The 24,347-nt window shown below is 50.6% G+C and overlaps 1 protein-coding gene across 2 annotated transcripts in view; it reads left to right on the top strand.

Annotated features, from left to right (window-relative positions):
- OVOL2 (ovo like zinc finger 2) overlaps positions 1 to 24,047 on the top strand; it is a 40,369-nt gene extending 16,322 nt beyond the window's left edge. The window contains exon 4 of one of the 2 annotated variants that reach the window (XM_036824222.1): positions 23,646 to 24,047. In XM_036824222.1, coding sequence (XP_036680117.1) covers positions 23,646 to 23,848 — 203 coding nt within the window. In that variant the 3' untranslated portion in view covers positions 23,849 to 24,047. Of the gene's footprint in view, positions 1 to 9,553; positions 10,258 to 23,645 lie in introns of those variants that run through there. The other variant, XM_036824221.1, reaches the window with a different exon arrangement.
- The last annotated feature ends 300 nt before the right edge of the window (positions 24,048 to 24,347 follow it).

A 24,347-nucleotide genomic window follows, 5' to 3' on the forward strand; every position in this document is an offset into this window, starting at 1 on the left:
AGGTCCCCGACAAGGGATCGAACCCGTGCCCCCTGCAGTGGAACGCGCGGAGCCCTAACCATTGGACAGTCAGGGAATTCCTGTTTCGTTTTTGTTTTGTTGTTTGTTTTTGGAGTATAATTGCTTTACAATGTTGTGTTAGTTTTCTGCTGTACAATGAAGTTAATCCAGCTCTATGTATACACTATATCCCCCCTCCCTATTGACCTCCCTCCCACCATCCACCCCATCCCCCCATCCAGGTCGTCAACAGAGCACCGAGCTGAGCTCCCGTGTGCATTATAGCAGGTCCCACTAGCTATCTATTTTACGCATTGGTAGTGTATATAAGTCAATTCTAATCTCCCAACTGTAGAGATGTGGATGGACTTAGCGTCTGTCATACAGAGTGAAGTGAGCCAGAAAGAGATAAACAAATATCATATATTAATGCAGATATGTGGAATCTAGAAAAATGGTACAGATGAACCTATTTGCAGGGCAGGAATAGAGATGCAGATGTAGAGACCATGGGACATGTGGACACGGGAGGAAGGGGAGGGTGGGACAAAATTCCCTGCGTTTATTCTCTGATGGAGATGTGCCTCCAGGTAATAATGACCAGAAAAGAGGAGTCAGGCCCTGCTGACAAAACTAGCTGGTGGCAAACAGAAAAAAGGGGCCCCAGCTCTGGGGATGCCCCTCTGCGGCAGCTGGAGGGACAGGCCTGGCCTCCTGGCGCAAGAGGCCTGCCCTGCAAGCTCTGAGCTCTGTGCAAAAAGGATAATCAGTAAAAAGAGCAAAAATCTGGGCTTCTCAGACCTTTTTGTAGTTCATGTGTACCACCTCACTGGCTCCAAAAGATCTCACCCAGAATTCTGGGAATTCGGTTTTGCCTTTGATGGAGACGAGAATGTTGGATTTTGGCTCTTGACAATTACAAGTACATGTTGTGTTTGGACCAGAAGCAAAGGTGTGGACAGCGTTCTCACAAATACAGTAGGCAGATGAGTGAAGGTTTATGGTTGCTCCCAGTCCGGTTGGGCCAGACCATATCAGACTAATTGGAAGACTTACCTGGGATCCAGGACCCTTCTTTTGAGAACTGCACGCGACAGTGTTGATGAGGTGGGCAAAGACAGTGGGACCGGAGACCGGGGATTGGGATTAATCCCCTCCCCCCACGTCTCCTCCTGAGAGAGCGGGGCCTCTAAGGAAAGACTCAGAACACGAGGAAACTTCTTGGAAAAGGTCCAGGGAAACCAGAGCCTGGAAATGTCTTACCTTAATATCCAAGCAGATGAAAGAAAAGATTAAGACTTCTTTTTTGGATATGACTTCACCAAGGAAAGAGTAGATCAGAGGTGTGTGTGTGTGTGTGTGTGAGATGGGGGAGGGGAGCAGCCAAATGACATCTGAGTCCAGATTGGAAGAGAGAAACTGGAACAGAAGAAACTCGGTTAACATTTTGTGCAAATACGTCTGCAAACGAGTGGCTGTTTTCAGTCCAAATTGACTTAGGTTGGGTTCCCTAGAAGCAGATTCTGAGACGGCGATTCTTATAAACCGATTTATTGAGGGAGAGCACTTGGGAGAAACCTGTGAGGGAGGGGAGAGCAGGACAGGGTAGCGGGGATGTGGCCCCAGCTTGATCCCACCAGGGCTCTGGGGTGTGACTGGTGCTACAGGCCTGTCCTGTCCCCAGGCAAGTGGGGGACATTTCTGTGCCCATATGAGTCAGAGGCTGCCTTTCCCCTGGGTGGGCAGGTCACTTGCCCAGTGCCCGTTCCTTGGAGAAGGAGACATCCAGGAACTGTTAGCTGCCAACATAGGTGACAGCTGGCCCAGAAAAGGGGGTCCTGATGGGGGACCAAGAGGGTCCACTGCACACATAATAGAGGGAATTGCTCTATTTAAGTGGAGTTGACAGGGTCACTGAAGCCAATGTGTGACATTATGGCTGTTGACCCACCTGAGGACAAAATAGAGATGGGGGGATGGGAGGGATGCGCTTTCAAGACAGGAATGTATATTCAGTTCATAGCCCGTGAAAAATGTCATGGGCATGGTTTTAGAGAATATTCTTTTGGATTTGTTCAAGTGTTTTAGGTTGAGCCAGCTGGCCATCCAGGGAGGGAGAGAGTTTGCTGGGGGCAGGCAGGGTGTGGGTGGGGGAAATCTGTCATTTAGAGTCAAACAACCAGCAGGTGCCAAACTCAGCACTGAGTGTCTCCCCCCTCGCTGCCCAGGGACCCCAGCGCCAGTGGCACCTGGGGGCGTGTTGAACGTTTACTGAGGTGTCAGGTGTGGTCTGGGCGTTCTTCGCCACTGTGACCAGATGTGCCAGGCTCATCAGACAAGTACAGCTTGCACTGAATGCATTTTATTTTTCTCATATGTAAAGTGACTACTTATTTTGTAAAAGACTTCAGTCAATACACAGACTACAGGGGAGAAAGCCTGCGCTGCTGTAACCAGTCGAAAAGGGCACACACATGTGCAGGGTCCCCCGCTCGGTTTGTGAGGGCTCCAGGGAGGCATAACCTGGGTTGGTGATAACTTTACGACCCTGACTAGAGTAAAGGAGTTGGTTCGAGGTGCGCCTGCCATTCCTGCGGAAGCTTCTGAGTTCCATGGAGGGAGGCTGAGGAATTCAGATGCGAGGTCCGGGCAGTGGGGAGGGGGCTCTGGCCGGAGCGCAGGGTCTGCCCTGCCCCCCTTAGTGGGGCCCTCGGGCCTTATCTTCCATCTGGGCCACATTGAGAAGGAGAAGGCAAACAAATCCCATCTTGATTGAAGAAGAGGAAACAATGGTGTCTGTTTGGAGCCTACGGGGAAGGGTTGATTGGATTGGGAAAAATGCAGGCTGGGAGAAGTTTGGAGCAGGGCGGGTGGGGGAAAAGAATAGAGTTACCTCCACCCCGAGGGAGCTGAATGCTGCCTTGTAGGGTGGCCTCCTTCACTCACCAAACTCTCCCCTCTTTTATTTTGACTGACTTTTTAGCTACCAAAAATAATATTGAAAGGGAACAATGAAAGAAAGAAAAAAAGAAGCCTCCTCTCCACGCCAAGCCCTAGTTCCACTCCTGAAAGCAAGCCACCATTTAATTTTTTTTCCCCAGAAGTTTTTAACACACATTGCTTTTCTCATGTACTATCTATCTTAGAGATTGTTTCCCATCTGCACAGGTAGACATACCTCACTCTTTTGAATAGTTGTCAGAGCGTTTCTTAATATGAGATTATGACGTAATTTCAAATATGGAGGCACTGTCATTTTTTTCTCTTGCCCCAAATGATGACACTTATTTACATTTTCAGGGTTGGTTTTTTCTTTCCTCCCTCCCTCCCTCCCTCCCTCCCTTCCTTCCTTCCTTCTTTCCTTCCTTTCTTCCTCTCTTTCTCTGTCTCTCTCTTTTAATTTTAGACAGCACTACCACAAATATTCTTGTAAATCCTTTGCCTACTTGTGTGAGTCTTTCTGTAGATAATTTCCCTGAAGTGGGCCAAAGAGTAGACCCATTATGATGTTTATGGGGTGGTCACATTGCCTCCTGAAGAGTTTGCTCTAAATGTCCACTCCCACAAGGAGACCTGCAGAGAGCTCCTTGCTAAAGTCCATGTTTGGATAAAGTTCAGTAAAGGAGACTTAGCTACAGCAAGCAGAGAGCACCAATGACAAAGACTTTTCTTTGGGGATGAGTGACATGAAGCTTGATTTGGTAGTAGGAATAGAACATTTGAAAAGAAGAAACCCTTTGTGATAACCCAACACACAGTATTTTCTGCTCGAGGTGATACAGACCCGCAGCACAATAGTCTGGAGGGTGGATGGGGAAGGAAGTGTGTCCCCTCCTCTCTCCACCAGCTGCCTAGGAACGACATTTTAAAATATTAGCCTTTAGAAAAATTATTTAGTTTTTTAAATTGAAGTATAGTTGATTTACAATGTTGTGTTAGTTTCTGGCGTACAGCAAAGTGATTCAGTTATACATATGTGTATATATATTCTTTTCTATACTCTTTTCCATTATGACTTATTACAGGAAAAAATTATCCTTTTTTATTGTGAAATAGATAATGAACAAAAAGGTGTACATATAGATACAGTTTAAAGACAGATACTAAATATTCACATACCCACCAGCCAGCCTCTGAATAGAGCGTATTTGCGTTCTGTTGACCTGGATTGTAAGCTGTTGAAGCCGCATCCCATTGAATATTCAGTGTGTGCTGCATCCTTTGCTTGTGAGATCTCGGTTAATCCTCAGAGCAGCCTTACAAGGGGTATCAATTATTATCCCCATTTTACAGGTGAGGAAACTGAGGTGTGGACTCAGTTAATGTGTGGCCGATGGGTGGTGCCTGGGTTTCCAGTGGCCTTGGACTCTGTTACTGTGCAGGTGTCAGTAGGTTAATGATGCCTGGTGCAGGGATGGTTCCGGGATCCCACTCCAGGTACGGACAAGATTGGCCTTTGCTCGAGAGCGCCCACGTCCAGGACAGGCGAGGCCCAATGTCAGGGAGGCCTTGGTATCTGTCCCCCTCATCTGGGGCTCCTCCCTGGCCCCCTTCATCCCCTGCCTCCCGAGTTTGGGGGAGAGGAGGACTCCAGGAGGGAGGGACTTGTTCCCCAGCCCAGAAAGAGTCACCAAGAGGCGGCTGCTGGGTGACCATGTCTGCCTGCACCAGTGAGCGAGGGATGAATGTGGTGTCTGCAGAGCGGGGTGGGGAGGGCGGGTTTGCAAAAGTCAGGATTAACTGCCATAACTAGAGGTGTGGGGACCTCCTGTCTACCCCCCTCCAAACCCCGCAGTCATCCTCATCCTAGCCGTCATCTGCACGACGCAGGGCTCTGAAATCCTCTAGCCCTTGCTATCCAGGCTCCGCTGGGCGCTGTGCCCGTAGGATTCGGCTGAGCTGCGGAATGAAGAGAGGAAGGAGACGTGACCGTGCGAGTGGACTTGGCCCTGGCCCGATGCCCTCTGCAAGGAGCAGGGCTCAGGCAAAGCCATGCAGCCCCGTCCGCATCACCTTCTCAGGTCACCGTTGGGAGTGGGGACCCCCAGGAGTAGGATTGGAAGCGTCCACTTCCAGAATCCAGGTTAAAGCCTGGTGTCAGTGTGCTGGTTTCCCCACCAGTTGAGTTTGGATGTTTTAAAATAGTCGAGGGCGGTTTCCAGTCACCCTTGAAAGGAGCAGCTGGCCTCTGGGTGAATTTCTGTCTTGATGAGCTTCGGGTCTGAAGTCAGGTTGCTGCTTGATCAGCCAGAGGTGGTGGGAACCAGCTGCCATGTGGGCGCAGAGGCCTGGTTAACACAAAGCCCCTTGTGGCCCAGACATGCAACCTACGTGGTGTATTCCTTTGGAGAGACCTCACAGCCCCTACGTTTGTAGAAAACTAGCCCCAAGATGTGACCTCTCTTTTTCCTGGGCCAGTAGGATTCATTCATTCATTCAAAAATTATTTACTGAGCACCTATTAGGAATTCTCTGCTGGTCCAGTGGTTAAGGCGCCACGCGTCCACTGCCGAGGGCCCAGGTTCGAGTCCTGGTCAGAGAACTAAGATCCCACAAGCCACGTGGTGCGGCCAAAAAAATAATAATAAAATAAAAAATAAAAATGATTTACTGAGCACCTATTATGTGCCAAGTGCTGAGGACTATAAAGGAGTTTCTTTTAGCAGTTTTTCTGAAACATGTGGAATATGATACAGGCCTGCTTTCTGCTTGGGCGGGCTGGAGGAACACCCCACCACAGCACTGAGCTAACACAATTCTCTTCACATGAACGTTAGAGGAAAGGATGGAAGCTTCTGGATGTGGACAGGAAGAAAAGTGGAAGCGACTCGATTTGTTCACATGGTTGAACGAGGGTGGGGGGAGTATTTTTTTCCATTTTGACTTCCTTTGTCATCTGTGTACTGAAAAAACTTCATGAACAGACATAGCTCTCCCGGCCCCCCTCCACACGCCAGCAGTGTGGAACTGGGGACGTTTAACCTTGAAGAGAGGACTTGGGGGGGCCTGGCTGCCTCAGACACCCCAAGTGCCATCCTAAGGCTTCACCACGCGTTGCTTCAGACCTGTGACTCCAGCATAAGCAGCCTCAGCAGCACCTGGGAACCTGTGAGAAATGCAGATTCTCATCCCCACCCCAGAACCAGATCCGCCAGCAGGGGGGCCCAGAATCTGTGTTTTGACAAGTGCTCTAGGTGGTTCTGTTTCGGGCTCAAATTTGAGAACCACTGCTTTTGCTTGGATCAGGACATCTGGGGTGGGGCCCGAGGCTCTGCACTTCCAACGAGCTCCTAGGTGATGTGATGTGAGGTGGACTACACCTTAGTACCAGGTCGTTCAAGTCAGCATCATGTGATGGGACGGTGTGGGCTGGAGCAGGGCTTCCTCAATCTCTACAGTTTTTAAAAGATGGGATTTGGGTGCAGCTGTACAACAAAACGCCACGGTGCTCTTAAAAAGGAATGAAACCAAGCTGTAAGCACCAATATGGGAAAATCTCCAGGAATATTTATTTATTTATTGAAGTATAGTTGATTTACAATGTTGTGTTAATTTCTGTTGTACAGCAAAGTGATTCAGTATATATATATACATTCTTTTTTTTGATATTCTTTTCCATTATGGTTTATCGTAGGATATTGAATATAGTTCCCTGTGCTATACAGTAGGACCTTGCTTGTTGTTTATCCATCTTATATGTAAAAGCTTACCTCTGCTATCCCCAACCTCCCACGCCATCCCTCCCCCAACCCTCTCCCCCTTGGCAACCACCAGTCTGTTCTCTATGTCTGTGATTCTGTTTCTATTTCATGGATAGGTTCATTTGTGTCATATTTTAGATTCCACATGTAAGTGATATCATATGATATTTGTTTCTCTGTCTGGCTGACTTCACTTAGTATGATAATCTCTGTGTCCATCCATGTTGCTGCAAATGGCATCATTTCATTCTTTTTTATGGCTGAGTGATATTCCATTTTATATGTGCACCACATCTTCTTTACCCATTCATCTGTCGATGGACACTTAGGCTGCTTCCATGACTTGGCTATTGTGAATAATGCTACTGTGAACACAGGGGTACATGTATGTTTTTTAATTATAGTTTTGTCTGGATATATGCCCAGGAGTGGGATTGCTGGATCACATGGTAATTCTATTTTTAGTTTCCTGAGGAACCTCCATACTGTTCTCCACAGTGGCTGTACCAACTTACATTCCCACCAGTAGTGTAGGAGGTTTCCATTTTCTCCACACCCTCTCTGGCATTTATTGTTTGTAGACTTTTAAATGATGGCCATTCTGATCAGTGTGATATGGTACCCCAGGAATACTGTTAAGAGAGAAAAGTAGATTTTGAAAATATCTTTTGATAATAGTTTGCTTCCGTTAAAGCCAGGATAGTAACATCATGATAAAACCCATTATTGCATAAATAAACTATTTAAGCATTTTAGAATGTGAATTTTAATACACCTGTTTTTCAATTTTTCACTAGTTTTTCAGCAACTCGAACATTCTTGGGGAAAAAAAATAACCATTAAAAAAACAAATAAAAACATCTACGTGGGGATGCACATTTTCCCTTTCGCCTCAAGCTCCAACATGACTCCACGCAGCCCTGGTGGATCCTGTCCTTACTTAAATTTTTGATAACTTGTTCATCATGGATTTTTTTGTATATATTTTGATTTTGAAAATATTTATCTTGATTGATGTTTTCACATACTCTTAAATTTTGAGCCTAAAGCTTTGGGGATTCCTGCGGGCAGTGGTCCTCCTGGCCTCTGGGCTCTCAGATGGTCTGAGAGCTGGCAGCCCACTCTGCTCCACGGACCCCCCAGCACAACATTCACCCTCTCCGGGCTTCCGTGCTCATGGGACACTGTATGCTTCCTTGAATCCCCCCCACTTTAGAGCCTGAGATACACCTACTGAGGTCTCCTTACCTAAGTTCCCGTCTCACCCTGTCGGGTGCCCACGGTGGGCATGGGCATGACTGTGGTTTGATTGGCTGAGCTCCCTGCTCCTATGGTACCTGTGGCCTCTCCATCTGCAAGGCAGGCCCCACTAATAGTGGTTCACTTTTAAAGCCAGCAGGAGAGCTAGGTTGGAAATAGTTTCCTAACTGTAGCCGACGCCATCAGTGTCCTCTGGCCCCTGCCATTTCTGGGCACACCCGTCCATGTCGTTGCTGCCCAACCTGCAGCCAGCCTGAGGATGTCCTTGCTGGAGGCCACCTCTACCCCAGGGCAGGCTGTACATGCTGGGAGAGAGAACCTGTCCCACCCAGGGCGCTCTACACGGTGCTGCCGGAGCAGGCGGAAAAAGACTCAGCTCCCGAGGGCAGGGTAACTCGAGGTGTGTGTTCTACTCTGTCCCCCACCTTGCCTGGCCATTTGGACTCTGGTTGCCCACAGTGGTGACCGGCTGGATGACCCCTTTCCCCCTTGTCATCATCTTCCCTCCCCTGCAGGTGGGGAGTCACCTCCCACTTTTCATGGGGTCACTTTTCATGGGGTCACCCCTCCTGAGAGCACCTCCCAAATAACTCCTTTTCCAGAGAAACCCAAACTAAAATTAAAACAAGGTTTACTCTGCCCACTTCGAAACCCGAACATTAAGGCAGGCAAGTGGTGGTGTTTTGCTGTATGCATCCGTTTTTATTACGTTTGCTCTGTGGACAATTTTGTCTCCTGCCTTAATCATTTTCCTCATGTTCCTCATCCTTGGTCATGATGATTTTTTTTTTTTCTCCCTATTTCCCACACCCCTCAGCCCCTGGCAACTCTTTTTCTATTGTTTCTGGGAGTTTGACTTTTCTGTATCTAAGTGACACCACGCACTATTCGTCTTTCTCTGTCTGGCTTATCTCACTGAACATAATGTCCTCAAGGTCCATCCATGTTGTTGCAAATGGTAGGATTTCCTCTTTCTCCTGGCTGAATAATAATCCATTGTAGATATATACCACACCTCTTTTATCCAGTCATTTGTTGGTGGACACTTAGGTTGTTTCCATGTCTTGGCTATTGTGAACAGTGCTACAGTGGACATGGCTGTGGAGATATCTCTCTGAGATCCTGTTTTTATTTCCTTTGGATAAATACTCACAGTGGGATTTCTCGATCGTATAGAAGGCCTGTCTTTAAGTTTTCGAGGAACCTCCATACTGTTTGCCACAGTGGCTGCACCAATTTACATTCCCACCAACAGTGCACAAGGGTCCCCTTTTCTCCACATCCTCACCAGCATTTGTTACCTTTTGTCTATTTGATAATGGCCATTCTGACAGGTGTGAGGTGATCTCCTCTCTACGTGGTTGTGATTTGCATTTTTCTGATGACTGGTGATGGGGAACATCTTCTCATGTGTCTGTCGGCCCTTTGTACGTCTTTGGAAAAATGCCTGTTCAGTTCCTCTGCCCGTTTTCGAATCGTGGTGTTGGTTTTTTGCCGTTGGGTGGTGCAGGATGACTTTTAATGGCTTCATAGGTGGGAGGCTCTGGCTGGGCTGTGACCAACTGGTGCTGTGTCTGCCCCTTATCCTGCAGGCATTCGCCCCTACAAATGTGACGTCTGCCACAAAGCCTTCACCCAGCGCTGCTCCTTGGAGTCCCACCTGAAGAAGATTCATGGGGTGCAGCAGCAGTATGCCTACAAGCAGCGCCGGGACAAGCTGTACGTCTGTGAAGACTGTGGCTACACGGGCCCCACCCAGGAGGACCTGTACCTGCATGTGAATGGTGCCCACCCGGGCAGCGCGTTCCTCAAAAAGACATCCAAGAAACTGGCAGCCCTCTTGCAAAACAAGCTGACATCCACGCTCCAGGGCAATGCCAACCTGAGCGAGGAGGAGGAGAAGTAGGAGAGGGCGTGGATGCCAACGCTGCCACGTGTCCACAGATTCCCGGTCTTGAGGGCCCCCTGACCCACGGGCTCTTTCTAAGTCCAAGTGTTCCGTCCATCTCTCTGTCCTCTGGGGGCCTCAATGGGGGGCTCCGTTCCAAGGCTGTCAGTGATAACAGTGGCTTCAGGCCCCCCGTAACCTGTATCCTCAGGAACACTGTCACATGAATGAAAGCTTGTGGATGGCTATGATCACCGTCTGGGGTTTGGGGTTTTTTTTTTTTTTTAGGATTTTCACACATGGAGGCAGGGGTGTTCTTAAGAGAGACACCCCTTGGAGAGGTTGATATGGTGCCTTGAAATAAAAGTACTTCCACTTGAAATGCTACTCCAGCAGGGAAAATGAATCCTATTATTCTGAAAGAGTTAGCAGGAATTATTTTAATAAAGGAAAGGTCCTTGTGAAGTTTTCCTGATCAGAATGAAACAGGAGAGCGTTGCCCTGTAGCTCCCTGTCCAGGGCTTATCGTGGGACCTTCGACTTCAGGTTATTTGGGGGCTGATGTTTTGTACTAGTGGGTGGGTTTGAAGAAGGGCATCTTGAGCGTTGGGTAAACATAAACAGATAGCTAGTGACAAGACAGCCCCACACGTGGCTGCCAGGCAGAGGCGCTGGGCTCAGCTTGGCAGGTGGTTCACAGATGCTCTTTGGGCCAGGGTGTTGCTGCAGAGATGCTCTGGCCTCCAGGACCGGGCCTGCTGGCTGAAGGCCATCCCCCCTCCGTGAGTCCAGCACCGGGGACACCGTGGACACCGTGGGGCCGAGGCTGGAGCATGAGGAGCCCCTGGGGGCCCTCAGTGCCCCTGCAGGGGGGGCAGGGGGGGAGGTGATGGCCGCGTCAGCATCTCCTTCAGGGCATGTGACTGCTGCGCGAGGTGACCTTTGGCCACCTGCACCTCCTCACGTGGGAGGTTAACAATAAAGCCGACGGGGGGCGGGGAGTGTGTGAGGTGGTCTCCAGAGTCCTTCTGTGCCTGCAGGGGCCGGAGGAAGGACTCAGAACTCTCAGGAGCCCCTGTGGCCGGGAGGGATTGACTTGTAGGAGGTGCCCATCAGCTGTGCCTGGGCGCTGCCGGGTCAGAGTGCGCAGGTTCATTTCCACTCTGAAAGTCAAGGAAATCTTTCTTTGGGAACGTTTGGATGGTGAGGCCATTTTCTTATTTCCTCCCTCCCGTCCATCATCCTCCCTTGCTCCTCTCCTCCCCTCCCCTCTTCTCTCCCTACTTCTCCCCCCTGCCCCCTCCCCTGCCACCACTGTGGGCAGGGCCTCATGCCAGGATCCGGGCAGTTTAAGTGGTACATCCCGTAACTCAACGTTTCTTTGCCAAGTCAGCACTTTTCTTTCGGAAGGAAGGGAGGGAGGGAGGAAATAAACCCTCTTTCCGAGCACCTACGATGCACCGGGCACTGAGCCAGGCACCGCTCGCTGCATGATGTCCTCGAAAGCACTCCTGGGGGGTCAGCATCCCTGTGCCAGGTGGTGGGGGGCAGAGGAGGCAACCACAGAGGCCGTCGGCCGGGCTGGCTGCTGGAGGAAGGGTCCAGGGCCCCTAAATCTGGTCAGAGCTCCTTTTTCCCTCCCTCTCCCCACCCTCCCTTCAAAAAGGAAAGACAAGGCCTCAGGTCCAACGTTGGCTACACAAGAGTCCAACGTGAGACTAGGGCAGGCTTTGGGGGATCCTCACCCCTCCGGCTTCTCTGAAGGTAAGACTCAGTGCTGCGGGCCAGACTGAGGGGCCACCATGGGTCCTGCTCTGCTGCATCTGAAGGTCTGGGTGTTTGGGCTGAGGCTGCAGTGCCACGTAGTCTAAATGGCCACGTTCGAGCATCAGCAGTGGCAGGGTTGCCCTTGGGACCCACAGTGGCACGTGGGGTGTGGTGGTTGCCCAGTGCAGCCTCAAGGGACACAGCCAGTGCTGAGGGCTCAGCCCTGGTCCAGTGGGCAAACTGGGTTGTGTCTCAGCAGTTGATACAGGGGAGAGAGGCTAGAAGGTGGTTGATTTGCTTTCCTCAGTTATCTGGCATTCCTGTCAAGGAATATCTCAGTGACTGGCTGGGCCAGCTGGCCTGTGGCCGGTTTTGCATAGGGAATTGTGAACTAGCTGACGTGGTGTTCTCTTTAGGGTCAGATTTTTATTAAACAGAACTCTTCTGGTGGCACATGACAGAAACTCAGTTTAAAATGACTTTAACAGAAAAAAAGAATACATTAGCTGTAATGTCTAGGGTTTTTCCAGCTTCAGGGGTGGCTGGATCTAGGTGCTTAAATCATATCATCCTTTATCTTTCTGTCTTTTATCCAGTTTTCCTCCAGGTGGCTTCTTTCTCAGGCAGATTCTAGTGGAGGCTGGATGGCCATCCACTGCTCTGGACGTCTTTGCAGCAGCCCAGCAGAAGGGGGTTTTATCTTTTAGCCAAAGATCCTGGGCTGATGCTTCCTGTGTCTGACTGGCCCCATCTGGCTCTTGTCATCACCTCTCCCCTCCGACCCTAGCCAGTCACTGTGCTCTGCTGGCCCAGGCCTGAGCCACGCGCTCCTGCCTCCTCCGAAGCAGGGCTGGAGAGAGCAGGCTGGCTACACCTCTGGCTTGGGAGGGGTGGGAAAGTGGTTCCCCGGCAGAAAGCAGGGTGCTGTGCCCAGAGAGGAAATGGATGTTGGGCAGGTGTACCAGCTAAGACAAGGCACAGCTGCTGGAACAAAGATTCCCAGCATGTGGTACGGCTTAAAGAAGAGAGAAGGGTGTTTCTTCCTCATCTAGCAGCTCTGGGTTGGCGGGTAGTTCTCCTCCATACCATCACTCAGGGACTGGGACCTCTTTTTTTTTTTTTTTTAATAAATGTATTTATTTATTTAATTTTGGCTGCATTGGGTCTTCGTTGCTACAAGCAGGCTTTCTCTAGTTGCGGCGAGCGGGGGCTGCTCTTCATTGTGGTGTGCGGGCTTCTCATTGAGGTGGCTTCTCTTGTTGCGGAGCATGGGCTCTAGGCGTGCGGGCTTCAGTAGTTGTGGTGCGAGGGCTCAGTAGTTGTGGTGCGAGGGCTCAGTAGTTGTGGCTCATGAGCTGTAGAGTGCAGGCTCAGTAGTTGTGGCGCGTGGGCTTAGTTGCTCCGCGGTATGTGGGATCTTCCCGGACCAGAGCTCGAACCCATGTCCCCTGCATTGGCAGGCGGATTCTTAACCACTGTGCCATCAGGGAAGTCCTGGGACCTCTTTCATCTGTTGCCCTGGGACCTTGTGAACATGTGCATGGTTGGAACTGGGGTTCTGGTTTTCAGCCGGTAAGAGAATTGTCCGGGTTTGGTTTCCTCCAGAAGCTGCTTCTGAGTCAAGAGTTCAAGTTCAAGTTGCTGGCTTAGAAGGTGATCCCAGAAAGCAACAGATGTAGGGAGGTGGGGAAGTGGGACAGGAAAAGAAAGACAATGAATGAAGAGACTGTAACCAGGGAAGTTACTGATGTGGGCAGTTGGAGCTTAATCCGAGAGGGGATTGCTGGGAGACAGTTTCCCCACAGGAGGGGCATAGCAAGCCATGATCGACTAGCTCCCCATGCCTGGGGGTTTGGTTGAGGGTGCTGGCATTGGGGGCATTCATTTCTGGGTGCTTCCAACCTGCCCTGTGCGCTGGCCAGGCATGCTTCCTGTGCCAGGAAAAGCCCTCAGGCAGAGTTCAAGGGCTTGGCCGTGAGCAATCTTATATACCAGCCACATACTGCAAATGCTGAGGAGACCTGGGTGGGGCGGCCCTGGGTCTGGCGCAGGTGTGCACGGGTCACACCCACCCTCTGAAGCTGCTGGCCGGACGCGGCACACAGCCCTTCCACTCACATTGCAGGGTGAGGATTTTGCCACGTTACCTGGGGGGCAGGAAAATGCAGCTTCTCAGCCACAGGCTCTTGTATGCCAGAGCGGGGGACGGATTATGGGAGCAACTCGCGGTCTCTGGCGTGGCAGGCAAAGCCAGCTGACGACCACCCGAGCCTCTGACCCCCTCCTCCTCCCAACCCTGTTTGTTTGTCCTGCTCTCAGCCAGTTGTCAGGAAATCCAGCTACAGTGTCCAGGGTCATGATTTAGGGCACTGGTTCTCAGGTTGGCAGCCCTGGAACCTTAAGTCTGTAAGTGGTGAGGGTGGAGATGGATGAGCTGTTGTCAATATCTTCTGTCCCTCATTGGAAACCATCTACTAGCCTGTACGAAGTCCACCCAGCAACGCCTTTGCTTTTGGTTGGTGTTAGGTCAGCACCTAGTATGGAAACTGATTCTTGTGCTCGTCAGCAGTGCCCCTGGTGGTTTGTTTCAGAGAGAGGGATCTGTTATCAACCTACGTGCTTTATTTGGTTGACGTCTTAGGTTGGGTTCCTTGAGGCGGTCTGAGACAGGGAATCTAGGGTACGTGATTTACTGGGGGAGGCTCTCAGGAGAAACCAATAAGGAGGTGAGGGATGCAAGTTACAACAGAGAGAAACCAGGCAAGGCTGTGGGTTCCGCTGGAGTCTAGCCTCAGCCCGATCCCAGGGGGAGCTCTGGAGTGTGAGGTGCCATAGACAGTGTCCCACCGCGAGGCCAGGGGCCGGCCATTGGCTGTGGCTTATCCCTGGGGGGTGAGGGGGAAGGCAGGACCACCGGCTGTTCAGCAGCCAACCCTTTTGGAACCTGGGGGTGGTTCACGTGGAGGTTTCCAGGGTGAGGGAGGGAGAAATCACAGGAGTGGATTCTTAGGGGTGAAGGAGATTGAGGTCCAATAGTTATACTTTGATAAGGGCCCTCTTTGGGAGCTAAAGGAGTGAATCACTTATTGCAAATTATGTGGTGTTTGGGGGGGAAATAAAAAATGTTTTTAAATGTATGCGGAGAAATGTCTTCCCCCCAAATTCGTTTCTCATCTGCCAAACCTCCTCTACCATCATCATCAGCCACTCTTAGCTTCTCGTGTACCTTTCTTGAGTTTCTTTACTCATATAGAAGCAAATAGGAATATATGTATCTTTGTTCTCCACTGCTGTTTTTAAAATTAACGTATAGCATTATGCATACTCTTTGGAACCTTGCATTTTTCTTTTTTGAATTTTCTTTTTTTTATTGAAATATAGTTCATTTACAATGTTGTGTTGGTTTCTGGTGTACAGCAAAGTGATTCAGTTATACATATATATTCTTTTTCATATTCTTTTCCATTACAGCTCATTAAAAGATATTGAATATAGTTCCCTGTGCTATACAATAGGACCTTGTTGTTTATCTATTTTATATATAGTAGTTTGTATCTGCTAACCCCAAACTCCTAATTTATCCTTCCCCTCTCTATTTTTCTTCTAATAATACATCTAGTAGCTCTTTCCATAGTAGTACAAAAAAGTGATCTCATTCTTCTTTATAGCTATCTATTATTGTATTGTATGGATGTACCATAATTGAGACAAAGAGGTTACATGGCTTTTCATGAGATTAAGGGCTGTTTGTAGTTCCTTTTCCTGGGAGCTGCCTGAATGCCCATTTTTCTGTGGGGTGGTTGGTCTTTTTTTCTGCCCAACCTGTAGGAATTTGTTTGTTTTGAATATATCGGGAAGTTTTGTTCTTTGTGGTCGAAGTTGCTGGTTTTCTCCCAGATCGTTGTCATTTATTCTTCAATTTTGCTCATGCTGTTTTTTTTTGTTTTGTTTTTTGTTTTTGTTTTTTTTGGGCCAAGCAGAAGTTTTGTGATGTTTATGTAGTTTGAATTGATCCATCTTTTTCTTTTATGGCTGCTGGAGACCGAGTCATACTTAGAAAGGCCTTCCCACTCCAAGGTTGTACCGGAATCCTGTCATGCTTTTTTCTAGGACTTTAACGGTTTCATTTTATCACGTATAAATCTTTGATCCATTTGGACTATTTCCTGGCGTATAGTGGGAGGTATGGATCCAACTTTATCGTTTTCCAGATGGCTGACAAGAGATATTTTTTAACAGGGAGCTGGTCCAAAACACACCAGAAAACACTGTCTTCAGGAAAAGGTCTTATGCCTCAGCAGAAGGTATTGCAAATTATAGTGAGGAGCAGTTTTCTTTAATTAGCAGAGATTCATTTGTTCAGCGAATATTAACTGAGTGCCCACTGTGTGTTCGGTACTTTTCTAAATACTGAGGCTGGAAGAAATGGACCCAAGTCCTTGCTCTCCGGGAGCCCCCATTCTCCTGGGGGGAGACAGATATGAAATAAGCAAATATAGACTATGTGTTTTTTTTGTTTGTTTTTTGTTTTTTTTGGTGTTTTTGGCTGCACTGTGCAGCTTGTGGGATCTTAGTTCCCCAACCAGGGGTTGAATCCAGGCCCAGGGCAGTGAAAGCACTGAGTCCTAACCACTGGACCGCCAGGGAACTCCCCTATGTTAACTAGTATAGAAAAAATCAAATTTGGTGTTCCAGTTACTATGGCTATAAAAACTGTGTCAAAACTTCGAGGCTCTCTGGGGCAGGCATTGGGACAGGGCACAGCACAGGGGCAGAGGGGATGGCTCTCCTCTGCTCCGGGGCGTCTGGGCCTGTGGACTGTCTGAGGGCTCGTTCACTCGTGCATCTGGGGGCCAATGTTGGCTGTCGTCTGGGGTCTGGATTCCCCTCCCTGTGGGCCTCTCCTTACGGGGTCTCTCTGTGGGTTTCCTCCAACGTGGTGGGTTCCCAGGGGCGTGCTCTGAAGCCTCCGGAGTCCTGCAGGGTCACTTCTGCACACTTTATGTCAGAAGCGAGTCCCTAAGGCTGGTTCACATTGAGGGGAGGGAAATGAGTCTCCCTTTCGATGGGAGGAGTGGTTCTACAAGAGCTTATGGGAACCATCCATGTTGCTACGGCCCTTTTTAGAAAATGGAATCTGCCACCTACAGCAAGGAGGCTGGGACCAGGACGGACAGGCAGACGGACAGGTGGGGAGTGTTGGTGTTTCGTTTTGGGGGGGCAGGGACGTGTGGCCTGGAAGAAGTGAGGGCAGAGGGAAGAGCAAAGGCCGAGGCCGGGAAGCAGGGGTGCGTGCGGCCTGAGAGCAGGGGGTGAGGAGAGCTGGGGCGAGTGTCGACAGGTCAGGGAGGTTGGGGGCAACAGGTAGCCACTGCAGGCCTTCGTGAAGACGTCAGCTTTTCTTCTGAATGAATCAGGAAACCATTGAGAGTAACAAGATCTCACTTAGGTTTGAGCAGACTGGCTGCGGCTGCTGTAGGAACAGATTTGGAGGTGGGAGGCCTGGGTGGAGGTGGGGAGGCCAGCTAGGAGGCCACTGCAGAAATAAAGGCAGGACACAAGGAACGTTTGGACCAGGGTGATGGTGGAGGAGGTGGCAGGAACGTCCAGATGCAGGATATGTTTTTGAAAGTAGTGCTAACGGGGTTTGTTGATGAATTGGACGTGGGTTATCGACAGACCATACAGCTTTCTTTGTCTGGGGCAGTTCCAGTGTATATGTATGGACGACACGATCATCACCCCGGTGATGAGAAAGAGAGAGGAGTCAAGGATGGCTCCAGAGTTTTTGTGCAAGCGGCGCAGTGCCGTTTACTGAGGTGGGGACGACCAAGCGTGAGGAGCTGGGTCGGGGAGGGGTGGGGTCAGCAGTTCCGGTTTTGAGCTTTTCAAGTTGCTGATGTTGGCCATGAGCCATCCACGTTGTCTGGGAAGGTGTGAGCTCCCTCCTGAGGCCGGAGGTGGAGATGGGAACCTGAGCCTCGCCGGAGCAGACAGCGAGAAGCCACAAGGCTGGATGCTGTCCTTCCAGCGAAGAGAAGCACCGTGGGCACGTGGGCACGCCGGCGTGGAGGTTAGGGAGTGAAGGGGGGGACCCAAGTGATGGGGACTGAAAAGGAGCCGTCATCGGACAGGAGGGACGCGGTGGAGGCAGTGGGGCGGGTGCACCTTCGCGGGTGTTTTCCGTCACCCGTGGGCACCTGCTCATCCCTTTGAACGAAAATCTTTCTCAGTTGTGTGTATTTCCTCATCTTAAACGAAGGACTGAACACAATCCCATCTGTTACGAGTGACCTGGTCACTTTATAAACGTCGCCTGCGGTCACACCGTTTGTGTGCAAGGCTTGGCGAGGCGCTGTGGCCCACGGGCTGCTTGTTCCCACGCCCTGCAGCCCAGGCCGTCCCACCTGCCACTGCACGAAGCATCTGCCCTCCCCCAGCCGTCACTTTCTCCGTGTCCTCTCACCGCGCCTCCTGCTTTCATCCAGGACTTGTCTGATGACCGGCTCGCGGGGCACCCTGGAATCACAGGTGACGCGGGGGCTGTCCTGTGACCTTTGGTCCCTGTTTAGGCTGCTTTCCTTACTTCTTCATTTTCCCTGGATAATTGCTTCCTGGAAGGTGACTTCTGGATAAACGGAGTGAACTGTAAAAGTTATTCTGATTCACTTGGTTATACAGCAGCAACTAACACAACAGTGTAAAGCAATTATACCTCAATAATGATGTTAAAAAAAAAAAGTTATTCTGCTGCCAACTTAATTATGTTGTTCACTGTTTACTAGGCAGCCCCACCCCACGTGTCTCAAATGTCGTGTTAGACCCGGGGTGGGGGGCTGCAGGGAGTGACCCATTAGTTCACTCGTACAACAAGTATTAGTCGTGGGCCTACAGACAAAGCAGGCAAAAAACCCTGCCTGTTTGTTTACAGTACATTTTGATTTACAGAAGGTAGGACATAGATAAATTAGTGACACATGGAGCGTGTAGGGGGCACTCAGTGCTGTGGAGTCACCCAGCAGAGAAGGTGCCTGTGAGAGCCGGGTGGTGGTGGGGCTGTGGGTGAAACAGGTGGTCCTGGGCCTTGGTGAGAAGATGACGGGGAGTCTGCACGCAAAAGCTCGGGATCCAGCAGCATCGAGATCACATGACTGTTGTGGGTCACGGCATGTCCGGTGCTTCCCGTCACTCCAAGGTCAACTCCCTGCTCCCCTTCTGTGGCCCGCAGGCTGCCCCCTGACCTCGTGGCCCAGCGCTCAGCTCCAGCCTCGGTGACTCTGCTTTCCTCTCACACCCCAGGCACAGTCCTGCCTCAGGGCCTTTGCACGCCCTCGACTGCCACACGTCTCCCTCCTTCACTTTATTCTGGTCTCTGCTCAAATGTTGCACAATCAATGAGGCCTTCTGGGTAGCCGGCCCCCAGTGCTCTGTCCCCTGTGCAGCCCCCTCCCACGCCGAATCTGTGTTGGCCCCGTGACACTAACCAACACTGTGTGTCAGAGGTGATGCTGTGCTACTCCAGGCCTAAGCCTGAAGATGGCCTGGCAGCTTCTGCCTTTGAATTTGGGGAGCCCTGAGCTGCCACATAAGAAGTCCGACTACCCTGCTGGAAAGGCTGTGGGAAAGGCCACATGGACAGGCCACCCAGAGAGGGAACAGCCCTGAGACTGCACAGAGAGAGAGGGGCCCAGTTCTCCTGACATCCCAGCAGAGCCTGGGCTTCTCGCCATCCTGCCAGGACACAGATGTGTGAAGGAATCACCCTGGTTGTTCCCACCCAGGGAAGCCTCAGATGACTGTAGCCCCAGCGAAACTCCACGGGGGTGGGGGGTGGGGTGGCAGAAGAACCACCCAGCTGAGCCCAGTCAGTCCACAGAATCTTGAATGATAATAAATTGATTGCTGTTTTCATCACTTAGTTTTGAGGCAGCTGCAAATAACTGGAACCCTGCCCCTGGCCACCCACTCAAATTGCAGCCTCTGTCTCTATTTCCTTTCTTCTGCATTATTTTTCTTCACAGCACTTACATTTCCTGACATTTATACATGCATTTGTTTACTATCCATCTCTCCCACTGCCCTGCCATCTCCATGAGGTGGGAATTTTGTTCGTTCTGCTCACGGCTTTATCCCTGGAGCTGAGGACAGTGCCTGGTTCCTAACAAGCCCTCCATACGTACTTATTGAATGGATGAGTGGATAAGTATCCACTCTTCTGAGATCAAAATGGCCTTGGTTTTAGAATGACCCTTTTCCTCTAAGAAAAAAAAATCCAATCCCCAGCTCTTAAGGGCACACACTGTTCTGTGAGTACCTCCTGTAACTGACCTTAGGCATGAGAATCTGCGCATTTTTATTGAACTCCTGAACTGCTACATGGAAGACTGCTTGGGAAACTAATAGATAAACATTTAAAAATAAAACAGCCACTTTAAACGAATCCAGTTGTGTGTTTGGAGAATGCCCTGTGTTCCCAAAGAGGGGACAAGAAGCAGTAGGTGATGGGAAGCCAGCCAGAGGAAGGGGCGGAGGTGCCAGGCGCCAGGTACCAGGTAGGAGATGCACGGAGGGCTGCTCACGCCTCCCGGGGCCCGCCCCGCACACCCCGCCACGGAATAACCCCCCGGAGAGGCCTCCCGGGCCCCAGAGTCCGGCCTCCTCTGCAGAGGGCGTGAGTCCTGCGGCTGCCACCACGGTCCACACAGTTGCTATTTCGGGTCTCTCCTTGTTGCCATCCGCCTGACGTTTTCTCATCGGATTCCAAGCCCAGTGCACCATTTTAGCTGACGTGGGGGAGTGTTTCGTGGGGACAGCAGATGGATGGGATGACAGCTAGCAGGCTGGTGAGGACAGCTGGGAAGTGCTGCTCCTGTGCCCGAGCTGTTGGCTGTGCACGTGCCCAGTGGAGCCTGGACGTGCCTTGGGAGCAGCAGCCTGCGCTGGGGACGCCGTGCGAGCTGCTTCCATGTCCTGTGCTGCTAAGCGTCCTCGTCCATTCATCCAGTCGACCAACTAACTCACGGATTGACCCGGCAGCAGACCTGAGACAGTGGCTTATTTGCCCCCAGGAAGTGTGAGGTGGTTGTGGGGAAGTGAAACACAAGAGAAGAAAGCCCGGGGTTAACCGGGAGCAGGTTACCGCTGTGGGCAACCGGGCCTCAGCCCCACTGGGGGGCTCAGGGCACCCCAAGGGATAGGGAAGCTGGGCTCTTCATCCGCCACCTCCTGTGCTCCACTGGCTGAGGGTGGACCCCCGGGCGTTACCCTCGTGGAATTCGGTCTGCCTGCAGCCCGACGAAACCTCCAGGCAGAAGTTCTCAGGTTCTTACTAAGATGCCTTAGTCAGCTCGGGCTGGTACAACAAAGTACCATAAGTAGGGTAGCTTAGAAACAACAGAGATGTATTTCTCACAGTTCTGCAGGCTGCAAGTCCAAGATCAGCGTGGTAGCATGGTTGGGTTCTAGTGAGGGTCCTTTTCCGGGTTGCAGACAAATTCTCGCCAAATTCTCGTTGTGTCCTCACATGGCAGGAGAAAAGCAAGCCAGCTCTTCTTCCTGTAAGGCCACTAATTCCATCATGAGGGCTCCACCCTCATGACCTAATCGCCTGCCAAAGGCCCCACTTCCAAACACCATCACGTTGGGATTGAGGCTTCAACATACAAGTTTGAGGGGACACGGCCCATTGCACCATGGTTTGGAACAGCGAGCGCTGAGGGGACGTGGACAGGGCGAGGCAGGGTTTGCTACACCGACCAGCACTGCCTGTGCGTCCGCTGCAGGGGAGGTGTGGTGCCAGACCTGGGGGCAGAAGAAACACAAACCGTCTAGTGGGGGCAGTGGCTGTATGAGTAGACGAGGTGAACACTAATGCAGAGGCCTGGCTCAGACGCCGCGGGAGGCAGACCACACTGAGGGCAGTGAGGAGCTTCGCAGGGCAGGGGACGTGAGCCGGCTCTGGACAGCCGCGTGAAGTTCAGGGTCATGTGCGCGTGGTCAGCCGCTCACAGGGTCTCTGCCTCACGTGGCGGCTGCCTTCTGTGAGGCTGGACAGCTGGAATACTTGCTCCCCCAGGCATTCAGCAAAGGGGGCTGGGCTCAGGCAGCCCCACATCCCAGGGTGACACCTTTGGTGCCAGGTGGGGAGGGACAGCAGCCCAGTGACCCTGGTGACCAATCAGAGGGTCCTGGCATTGGAAGCGGTCGGAGAGGACCCTGGACCTGCCTCCTCGCCCAAGTCCCGTCTGGCTGGCTCCTTGCTTTTAAGACCACACGGGTGGGGAGTGTGCCCACGCTTTGTCACCTATGCCAGTGGTTAAGGAGCAGACCGTCCCTTCCTTGCGCCCACTTCTTCATGCCTGGCCTCAGGGAATATCCTTATGGCCTGCTCTGTTTACACAGTAGCTTACAGATGAAGAAGCAAAGTGACATACATGCTCATGATCGGTTCTTACAGCCACTCCGTAAGGCAGGTAAGAAGTTATTAGCAAAAAAAAAAAAAAAAAAGAAGTTATTAGCTTTGGGAAACAAAGGTTTCCCAAATGCCAACGGATGGGCCCGAGGTGAAGTAGCCAGGACGTGGCAAGTCCAGGAGGCACACCCGGGTCCTCGTCCCATGTGCCTCCCTCGTTTTAGAGCCCCCCAGAGGCCCAAGGGCCGTCACGAGGGCGGGAGGGGGCTAAACAGGCCTCAGCATTTCCCAGACGGCTTGAGACCATTTTGTGTGCTGCCCATGTGCTGCTCTAAATAACACGAGCACGCAGTGAAAAAGGCCTCTTTTCTCTCTGTATTGAGAAGAAAACCGCTGTAGGCTGTAGCTTTTGGCCCTTCTTTTGCTCGAATACCCTCTTTAACCAAGAGGACGCAGGCCACAGATTTGGCCTTCGGAAAGCAAGGGAACTGAGTTAGAATGAATAGCACTGTTTTGTTTTTGTTGTATTTATTTTACGGTTGCCTTCTGTTTACAGCAAGTCATAGTTGTTTTTCAAGATGGTGGTGAGATACAGTTTGCTTTTGAAATAAATTTCTTTAAATAAGAAGAATGAACCTGTTGAAACAAAAACATTGTGTAAATAATTGTCTAAGTGGGGACTTCTCTGGTGGTGCAGTGGTTAAGAATCCGCCTGCCAATGCAGGGGACACGGGTTCGAGCCCTGGCCCGGGAAGATCCCACATGCTGCGGAGCAACTAAGCCCATGCACCGCAACGAAGAGTAGCCCCCGCTCACCACAACTAGAGAAAGCCCGCGCACAGCGACGAAGACCCAATGCAGCCAAAGATAAATAAAATAAATACATTTATTTTTAAAAAATTGTCTAATGGCCCTCACATACGGTAAAAGACCTGGTGGTGGCACAGGAGTGACTGAAGTTTAGGAAATGCTCGTACCCAATAGAGATTAAACGTCTTCATTATTCATAACAATAAAACAGCTACTATTGAGTATCAGTTATATGCCAGGGACTTTAAATTTGTTATTTCTAATCTTTATATAAACCCTATGAAGTAGTTTTTTTTTTTAATAATCTTTTACTTTTCTTTTTTTAATTTATTTTATTTTTTGGCTGCATTGGGTCTTTGTTGCTGAGCGTGGGCTTTTTCTAGTTGCAGCAAGTGGGGGCTACTCTTCGTTGCAGTGCGCGGGCTTCTCATTGTGGTGGCTTCTCTTGTTGCAGAGCATGGGCTCTAGACACGCGGGCTTCAGTAGTTGTGGCACACAGGCTTAGTTGCTCCGCAGCATGTGGGATCTTCCCAGACCAGGGATCGAACCCATGTTCCCAGCATTGGCAGGTGGATTCTTAACCACTGGACCACCAGGGAAGTCCTAGACTTTGATTTCTTTTTTTAACTTTCACTATCCCATTCATTTAGTGACAGTACTGACTTAAAGACATGTTATGTGACATTTCAGCAACACTGCTTTTTTGACACCCTTATCTTCCGTGGAACATTTTTGTACAGATCTGTTAACAGGTATCTCTGTCTTTGATGAACTGTATCTAACATTTTCGTGCACTCATCTTCCTCAGCTGTGATCTTAGAACTCTTCACAGCAGACAGTCCAAGGCCCTGGTTTGGAAGGACGTTTCACTGGGGCTCAGCTCAGCCCTCGGAGGCAGTTTGCGGGCACATCCCTGACGCCCACCTGCTCCTAAGCCTCCTCCCCTGGAGGATGAGGGTCGCTCAAGGAAAGCCTGCCCGGCTGGAGCCACAGAATCCCGCCACTTTATAAACAGCCTCGTTCCTAATCTACCTCCCTGCTCCCTTCTGAGCCAGCGACCCAGTCCACTGGCTGGAAGATGCTGTCCAGAGCTGTGCAGATGGGTCTCCATGCCTCTGCACCAGGAAAAGTGAGGACAAAATCACAAGGCGCCTCAAAAGGGGAGAAGAGAAGAACTCTCACGCAGTTGCTTCAATTCAAACCAGCTGTGAGTGACTAAAATGCCCAGTTTATCCCGAGGTATACGTGGGTCCACTCGCATTTGGCTCCAGGCCCCTAACTGCAGTCCACTTCTCCCACCACTAGATGGCAATCCCGTATTTTAAAATTAATTAATTTATTTATGTATTTATTTTTGGCTGCGTTGGGTCTTGGTTGCTGCGCGTGGGCTGTTTAATTGCGTCCAGCGGGGGCTGCTCTTCGTTGCGGTGCGCAAACTTCTCATTGCAGTGGCTTCTCTTGTTGCAGAGCATGGGCTCCAGGTGCGCAGGCTCAGTAGTTGTGGCTCGCG

The sequence above is a fragment of the Balaenoptera musculus genome, chromosome 15 (assembly GCF_009873245.2).
Source record: "Balaenoptera musculus isolate JJ_BM4_2016_0621 chromosome 15, mBalMus1.pri.v3, whole genome shotgun sequence".
Lineage (NCBI taxonomy): Eukaryota > Metazoa > Chordata > Mammalia > Artiodactyla > Balaenopteridae > Balaenoptera > Balaenoptera musculus.